The following is an 8,873-nucleotide window of genomic DNA, read 5'->3' as shown; positions in this document are numbered from 1 at the left end:
GGGACAGCTGACCCAAACCGGCCAAAGGGATATTCCATACCATGTGACGTCATGCTCAGTATATAAGCTGGGGGGAGTTGGCTAGGAGGCAGCGATCACTGCTCGGGGACTGACTGGGCATCGGTCAGTGGGTGGTGAGCGGCTGCATCACTTGTTGCTCCCCTCCTCCTCAGGTTTTGTTCCTCTCTCTCTTGTTGTTTTACTTTCCATTACAATATTATTATTATTATTAGTATTAGTATTAGTATTAAACTGTTCTTATCTCAACCCACGAGTTTTCTCACTTTTGCTCTTCTGATTCTCTCCCCCATCCCACCGGGGGGGGGAGTGAGCGAGCAGCTGTGTGGTGCTTAATTGCCAGCTGGGGTTAAACCACGACGCTAACCCAAGCCTTGCATCCACGCCTGCAGGAGCAGACGTGCAGGCTGCAAGCTTGAAGCTGTTGCCTTCTTCTACCTTTCTGGTGCACAGCTCACTGAGCAGCATCCACTGCTAGAAGATAACTCCTGAAAAGAAACTGGTCAACCAGACTTGGCTTGCTTCAGGGTTTTTCCTTGTTTCACAGATCCTGATGATCCTAGAAAAAAAACCCTTTCTCACCCTCTTCCTTGCTAACCCCCAGCTCTCACTGCCTCCTGGCTGCCTGTGTGCCTCCCTCTCTGAATTGCAGGAAACTGGGGAATTCACCTGCACAACTCTTGTCCCGGGGAACTGGGTAGCCAGTTCCCTTAGGTGCTTTACCTGCAGGGTAGGTTTAGTCTGCTGTAAGCCACCGCTGCTAGTAAGAGGAGGGACCCCATTGCCTGTCCTCACCCTTCGTGTTTGCTGCTGCCCGTCCCTTGTGCAGCTTGGTGGGGAGCTAAATCAGAGAAGTGATTGGATTAAGCCTACCCCAGCCCAAAAACACTGGCATGGAGGAGGGCAGAGCTGCCTTCAGCGGCGGTATCAACCAGCTTCAGTTGCTGGTGAGACCAGTGTCGTGCCGTGCCCCTTCAGTCGTCCTCGGAGTGGGTTTGGTTGGAGTGTCTCCTTTGCTTCGGTGACAGGCCTGGAGCTGTGGCAGGAGCATCCCCACGGTTCATCAGTTCCCCGTTTTACTGGGGAGGTCAGGAGTTAATCGTGACCTTTTATTCCCTTGCTGAGAAGAGCAGCTGGTGCCCTCAAGTGGTAAATCGCAGAAGGAGAGCAGCTCTGGCCGTGCAAGCCCGGCTTTGGGCTCCTGCCCTGGGCGGGATGCTGGGCTGGGGCTGTTGGATGCCTGCAATGTTTTTGGCAGTTCTAACCATGCTCTCTCCCCCTTGCAGGACAAGACGGTGTGGTGACCTTAGTGGGAAGCAGACATTGTTCCCAGCGGAGTGGGGACCCCGGCAGCAGGTGTACCCGGACAGCCACAGACGCTCCCCACCACTTCGTCCACTGACCTTTCCGTGGGGCTGGCTGTGGCATGTTCGCACCAAACATCCTGCCTTGACTGTGCTTTTGATCAGTTGGAGCCCAAAAAACATCACTGTGAGATTAGATGGGGCTTGCTTTGGATCTGCAGCCCCACTCCAGCATGGCCCCAGGGCCTGCAGGGGGCCGCAGTGGGCGGCGGAGCCAAGGTCCAGGGAGCCGATCGGGTCCGGGGCTGCTGCCCTGAGGGGATGCACGGGGACGGCAATGCCCATCACACAGGACAACGCAGGGGTCTTCCTCCCCCTCCTGTGCCAGTGGCTGCAGAACAGCCGTCGGGAGGGGGCCGAGGGCACCGAGCAGCAGCTCTGCCGCTCGGCCGTCCAGAAGCTGAGCGAGTACATCCAGCTCAACTTCTCTGTGGATGAGAGCAAACTGCAGCCAGGGAGCTGCGGGACTTCAGATACGGAGATCTGCACCATGTACCTGGCCCAGGAGATGAGAAAAACTGAGGTTCTCGGGATGAGCTTTGGGAACATCCCTGCTCTGGGGGACTATGGGGAGAAGCGTCGGGGAGCGAAGAAGAGGAAGGGGCATAAGGGGCCAGTGCTTGACGTCGGGTGCATCTGGGTGACGGACTTGAAGAAAAACAGCCCGGCCGGGAAGTGCGGGAGAGTGCGCCTGAAAGATGAGATCCTTTCTCTGAATGGCCAGTTGATGGTTGGCGTGGACGTCACCGGTGCAAGGTAAGGGCGGAAGAGCAGCCGCCAGCAGCTGCCTCTTGCAGCGCGTGGTGCAGGTTGCGGTCGGTACTGATTTATGTCCGAGAGCAGAGGTTTTGACCTCTGCTTTCCAGCCCCTGGGAGAGTTCTGGGTTCCTTCTTAAAGTCTGTAGAAAATAAGTAACAAAAGCAAATTGATAATTAGCCTACATCTGCTACTTGCACATCCACTGGAAAATTTTGAGGGGTCATCGTGTCAAAAAATAGTATGTCGTAAGCATCAGAGGGTCTACACTAAAACAGGAGTCTTCCTGGGTTTGGATAAAACTGTTTTCTTAAGTAAAAATGCACACAGACTCAGCAGTACTGAAAGATTTTTTTACAGGTGCATCTTATTTTTGTTGAATCATTTGAGTTGAGGGAAGCTTTTTTGACAGCTAAATGTTGTCTGAGACTTTTTCAAAGCAAGACATTTTTGTGTTTTCCAGATTGGAACAACTTCATTTTAATAAATTCCCTTTGATTTTATTGCACTTGCTCTCTTTTGCTGTCTCCTGTCCCAGAAAACTTGAAACCTTTAAGAGTTCAAATCAGAAATGAAGGTTCTTGCAATGATATAGACTATTCTTGCTTTTTTATTTTGGCTGCTGCATGCTGTAAAATCAGTTATTGGCTCAGCTTTGCTCTTTGTGGGCCGGCAGACTTGCTCACATTTCCCTTTGCAAAGGCAAAGACTTTTCTCTGCTAAAGATGAGGATGCAAATGTTCATTCATACCTGAGGTTGCAACATACCGGAGGGCATGAAATCCTCCCCCTCTTGCCAAAACGGGTTCATCCTGGGGATGGGCAGTTTTGGAAACAGAACACTAGTGAAGTGGCCCTTCTTTAAAAGGAAACTATGTTGATTTGCAGCCTGGGTAATCCAGCACGTTTTATGGGCCTTGGGAGTAATATGCCATTTTCGGCCAGCTGAGAAAATGCTCCAGCAAGTGAGATTTTCAACAGGGGCAAATAACAGGTTTTAACTGAAATAAGCTGTATACTGGGAAAAAAAAAAAAAAGAGTTGAATCTTTACAGATTTGTCCAGTGAGAATATAGCATTGATGGGAGGACTCATTGGTTATTTATCTGCTGCTTTAGTTGTCAGGCTTGCAAAGACACAGTGGCCTCGGTGGAGTAACACTTCCAAGTTATAATCCTGCAAAGTGCATGGCCTTTGCTCCCAACAGGCAGTGAATGCAGCAGTGGTTTGGGGTGACCATTGCTCCTGATTCTGCTGCATGGCAGAATAAAAGCAGTGACTCTGCGATCTGTGGGTGCTGGGCAGGTCAACCTGGCTGTGATTTTGCAGGTGTGATAAGAACCCTTTGTAATTTCAAGCCTGTAATTCAATGACACTATAAATACTGGCACTGTGGCAGTATCAATCAGTGGCACCCTGAATTTGAGAGGTTTTGTGGCAAAAAGCAGTTAGTCTGCTGTTTCCCCTTTGCCAGATGTCACTGTTCCTGAAATCCAAGGGAATTGCAATAATGTTATCTTATTATTAATGCAAAATGAAAGATAATACCCAATGGAGTCCCAAATGTTTGGATATCTATTCTTTTTATTCTATCCCTGAAGGCTTCATTTTGGGCTTGTTCCTTTTGGAAAGCTCTGTTATTAGACCAGCAAGCTGTGACTGCTGCTAATGAGAACCAAGTGCTCCATTTTCCTTAGCTGAGGGGGTTTTTTGGCCATTATGAAGGCAGAGTTTTGGTGGTACGGGGCCAGTGTTGTTGTTCATAAGATCCTGTCAGAATATTCTACATCCAATTTAGGCCAAAATTTAGGACATCTCTTAGTCAAAACCTGATTTATTTTCAGCATCCAAAGCATCCTTGCCTAACTTACTGTCAACTGCTATTCGACAAGGGTGATGTTGATGGATGACAGTTTGGGACCTTGAGGACGCTCTCAGTTTGGAGTGCTTGGTTTTGCCTCTCAGGGAGCTGGCTGGTAGCTCCAACCCTGTGTAACTACCTTGTTCATCTGATCAGCTCCAGGATGCTTTGAGAGTCCTTCGGTAGGTTTCTCCATTGGGGTGCTCAGAAGGGACATAATTCTGTCTAGGTTTATAATAGGCTGAAAGGCAACACCAGCTTGCCTTCTGGGAAGACTGTTTCAAAGAGTAAGCTTTCCTAGGGTATTTCCATATAGATGCTGCGGTGGCAGTAGCAGAGCCCTTTCCCCTTGGCTCTTCAAGGTGTTGGGGCAGGACAGTACACTGAATAGTAGTTCTGGGTTGATTTCTGTCTGCCTAATTATTCTCTGGCTGGGTGAGAAACTCTTCCAGGTCGATACAAAGGGGTGTGAGTGCTGTGATTTGCGGTGTGAGGTTACTTAGTGTAGCCTGCGCATCGTCAGTGAAATTAAAATACTGCCTTAGCGCCTGTAGCACCAGGCTGGATTGGGCAAGCAAAATCACTGCTTGCATGTTTATTCCTCACCTGCCAAGTGGGCCAGGGCAGCCTCATCTTGCCTGGTGAGCATGTTGTCCACACTGGTGTTTTAGGGAATCTCCTGATTTATTTCCATAACAGTGGGGAATCTGGCACGAGGGTCTCACGACTCTGCCACTTTCCTGGGTGTTACCACCTCTGCAGCAGGGTTGGCAGAAGTGTGCTCACGTACCCTGGGCTTCATGTCACCTCACCTCCAGCTCCATCCCACCGTGCAAACCCTCCCTGTTCCAAGGGGCTAAGCCAATACACTGGGCAACGGGAGAGGAGAGGTAGCGGAACACAGTCCCTTCTGCTGGCTGTCCTATGGATGTGGTCAGCCTCTAGAGGACGCAGGGGCAGACAGCTGGAGCCATAATACGGGGCAGCCCTGGACAGATTCTTTCAGCACCTGCCTGGTGTAGGTCCTGTGCCTACAGGTCCTCAGGTCTCGGAGCGGTGACGGGGTCAGACACAGTGCAGAAGAGCAGCACACTGCTGCTTGGAGCAGCCGGCTGTGGGTATCACTCATCTGACTCTCCCTGCTAGGGAAGCTGAATCTGACTTCTTTAAAGAAAAGTTATTTATTTAAATTCCACCTGATTGCCATGTAAACAGCAGAAACAGGTTGATTATTGCTGAGCTTGCTTCTTTTTTTTTTCCTTTCTTTTCATTTAGAGAAACATTATGCAGTAATATAATCATCAAAGCTCTTTGCTTAACAGGGTATTATTACATTAGAGAGGAATTATGTAGGTGGTGGCATTTTTGGTGATATTAGTGACTGAAGGAAAATTACTGCTCTCTTCAGAGTTAGCAAATTGTGTGTGTCTATCAGACACAATTGCAGGGAAATGAGCTGTATTGGAATACTGAATAAAGGTTAGTCAAAACTCTGCATGTTTATTTATCTTCTGTCTATACAACTGTATCTCCAAAACACATGGGTTATGTTCCCCCAGACAACAACTTCCTATGTATTTTGGAACTAGTCCTCTCATTTTGGGCTATTACTCATTTACTGGAGGGAGGCTGTTAGTATTCCTGCAGATGACAGATGAATCCTTCATTTCTTGAGCATGACTGGATGGGGCTTCATTGAGCAAGTCCAGGGAGGATTGCAAAAGAATTATTTTGTCATGAATATCACTCAGTTTGAGATATTTGATTATGAATTTCATCAAGCATAGCTGCAGTGCTTGGACACAGCTACCATATACATCTAATCTTTAAAATCAGTGCTGAATAGATTTCCAAAGTCAAACTGTTTTTGAAGAAAGCAGAGTAAGATATGTTACAAGTGATGACAGTGTGGTATAAACATGAGATATTATTATAATTTTGTCATTGAGGAAACCCAACCACTGCTTCAAAATATTGTGTTCCTCATCGCCAAAAATGACCAAACATCACCACGTGTGGGAATACAGTCAGAGAACTGGCTGGCTTCTTTTTAACCCACAACCTGGAGACGCTTCCAAAAAAACGAACAGAGAAGTGTTTCAACAGCCGTACCTTTGCACAGCGTTTTCTTAGTGTCTCCTCTTCAGCCAGTGTCCTGGGGGAGCTGCTAGGACTCCTCCCCAGCACAAGATATGGCATGTCAACTGTCAGGGAAATCAGTTTATTTTCAAAGATGCTGAGAAAGACCTTCAGAAATCAGATGTGCGATGGAGAGTGAGCTTCAAGTGCCACTACTGAATGTGAAGCTTTGACCTTACCTGAAGTCGGGGCTTTCCCACAGAGCCAAGGTCTTTCCTGAGTGCTTGCTGCTACTGCACATCACATCTACATGCTCCAGGATAGCTGAAAGTATGAAGGTAACATCCCGGTCCTCTTAACAGATCAATGCTGTTAGTAGTTGTGTGATAAATGGACATTCTAAGCACAGTCCTGCTTCTCTGTAAGTGCTAGCAGCTCATTACAGAGCACAATACTTATCGTCTAACCAAATTACAGGTCTCAAAATGTGCAAAGCACTTTGTGCTGCTTGCCTGCAGCAGTCAATAACAGTCCTGGGCTCAGCTGGGTGAAATCTTGAGGTTCTGTATCAAAACAGTCCTTGCTGGTGCTGGAAAGCCAGTGTGCAGTCCCTGGTTGTATTTGGAGCCAAATTCTGCTCTGAACAGTGGTCTTCAGGAGGGTGCTCTTCTTCTTTGCCCCCTTGTTGGGAGCCCTGCGTGCAAGGAGATGCAGAGCGGTACATCTGCTGAGGGGATGGGAACGGAGAACGGGGACCTTTGCTGTGTCTGAGTAGAGCTCCTCAAAAATCTGACACTGTGGTTTGAAAACTGATGTTTTCAGAAGAGCACACCTTTCAAGGCACTTTTTATTGAGCTTCTCCCCCTTCCTCAGAAGTTTGAACTGAATGATTTTTTATCATAAACTGCTTTGCCCCTGCAATAGAAGGATTTTCTTGTTGGGAAGAACACCCCCCCCCCAAATGTGGTCACTCTTTGATATCAAAGTGCAATGCTCCAATTTTGCATTTTCCATGGGGCACTGCTTCCTGCCACGCTGTGGTGGGACACTGCCACTGCAGGAGGCTGGCTGTCCTCGCCATGGCCATGTTGTCCCTGCGCTGGTGGCTGTGATTGTCTGGAGCATCTGCAGGATTTTGTAGCAGCGTGTTACTCAGCAGTGTGTTCAAAACTCTTCCAGGTGCTCCAACTGGCGTGTGGGGATGGCATGCTGTGAGAACAGGGATCAAAGGCTGTGGTCCTTCTGCTCGTCGGCTGGGGCCCTCAGTTTAAGTTTTTGGTAACAAATCCATTCTATAGTAGGGTCGGACATTAGGTTATAGAAATGCTGTGTTATGGTGAAAGGGGAGGTTTTCAGGTTTCTGTGCCTGTGATGGGCTTGTGTTTCTCTGGAAGTTATTGTGGATTTATTTTCTGCTTGGCAGAGCAATCTCCTTTATACATCCTTTTTCTTAGGGAAAAATCACCCCCAGGAACCTATTCCTGGTCATCGCAGAAATCTTTGTCTCACCACATCCCCACCTCTCGGGCATGTCAGGTTGCATGGATTGATTGCTCTGTTTTACTGTGTTTCCTCACCTCCTTCCTAAAGCAAAATTGCTGCCAACACAAAGTGCTGCTCAGTATAAGCAGCTGCTTTGCCTGGTGTTAGTAGGGCCTTCTCTTGGTTATGTTCATAAGAAAATATTTTTGTTTTAATAGGAAAACAAATGGAAATGTATCCTGGCCCTTTGCCCTTGGCCAAGGGGCAAACATTTCTGTGGGAGCTCCTTGTTAAAATATTAACAGCACTGACTACACAGAGAAAAACAAACACAGCAGTCCTGGAGACTGCAGCCTCCAAATACAATCTCAGGGAATAAATTTCTCATAACTGACCTAAAAAATACCCCCAACCTATTGTGGAGTTGAATTAGTTTCCTTTTTTATATCATATTACCAATCTTCATGCTGCTAAAAGTGATGGATCAGGGCACAGAGGCTGAGACCTGGGGCTCGTTATCACGGGCACGGATGGGAAGCGTACACTGACATGCCCTCCGAGCTGCCTGGCACGTGAGTCCCGAGGATGGAAAATAAGCAGCATGTAGGGATTTTGGCTGAGGATTTTCTCCTCCAGTTGAGCTGCTGTGAGCGGGGAGACAGTAAATGTGTGCTCAACTTGTGAAAAATGAGAGGAAGCCTATGGATGTCTAACATTTCTCAGACACAGTGTAAGTCTCACTGTGCTCCTAAAGTCTTGTACGCTGGAGCATGGAGCCGCCTCTGAAGCATGGCTGCTGTATTTTACACTGACAGTGGATATTAATTCCCCCCTTAAAATATAACAGGACTAAGCAACTAAGAAAGAGATGTTTTTCTTCCCTTCTTGTATGTCTTCAGGAAAGGTATGAGCAGACTTAGCCACACGTGTTGAGAAATAAATTGCTCTGAAGAAATGAGCTTTGTCCCAAATCCTCCCTCAAGAGCCAAAGACTTAAGCAGAAGGTCACTAATCCCCAGACTCAGCAGAGATCATTTAGCTTGTTTGTCCTTTTTGCTTTATTAATCTGAGCATGGGTTTGCCCAGTTTCCCCTCCACACCCTCTGGTTCCTGCCTCCCCTCTCAACCTCCCTGTGCCAAGCCCAGGCTCTGCGGCAGCAAAACACACTCCCTTGTAGCGATGGTCATTTGCAGCATCCCACCACTACAAAGGCCTCCTCAACAGGCTTTCCAAACCCCTCATCCTCCTCAACTTTGCATCTTATTTATCTTCTTGCTCAGCTCAGTTTTATCTAAAACCCATAAAAGATGAT

General features: G+C 47.7%; 1 protein-coding gene across 4 annotated transcripts in view; it reads left to right on the top strand.

The window, feature by feature from the left end:
• Positions 1 to 1,659: 1,659 nt before the first annotated feature.
• The window catches only part of PDZD2 (PDZ domain containing 2), a 143,375-nt gene continuing 136,161 nt past the window's right edge, over positions 1,660 to 8,873 (top strand). For 3 of the 4 annotated variants that reach the window (XM_076361794.1, XM_076361793.1, XM_076361792.1), the window contains exon 1: positions 1,660 to 2,138. In XM_076361794.1, the coding sequence (XP_076217909.1) occupies positions 1,660 to 2,138 (479 nt within the window). Of the gene's footprint in view, positions 2,139 to 6,349; positions 6,417 to 8,873 lie in introns of those variants that run through there. The other variant, XM_076361795.1, reaches the window with a different exon arrangement.

Source organism: Aptenodytes patagonicus, chromosome Z (genome assembly GCF_965638725.1).
Source record: "Aptenodytes patagonicus chromosome Z, bAptPat1.pri.cur, whole genome shotgun sequence".
In the NCBI taxonomy this organism is placed as follows: Eukaryota; Metazoa; Chordata; class Aves; order Sphenisciformes; family Spheniscidae; genus Aptenodytes; species Aptenodytes patagonicus.
The sequence above is the reverse complement of the archived record's forward strand: the minus strand, read 5'-3'. Positions and strand labels throughout refer to the sequence as shown.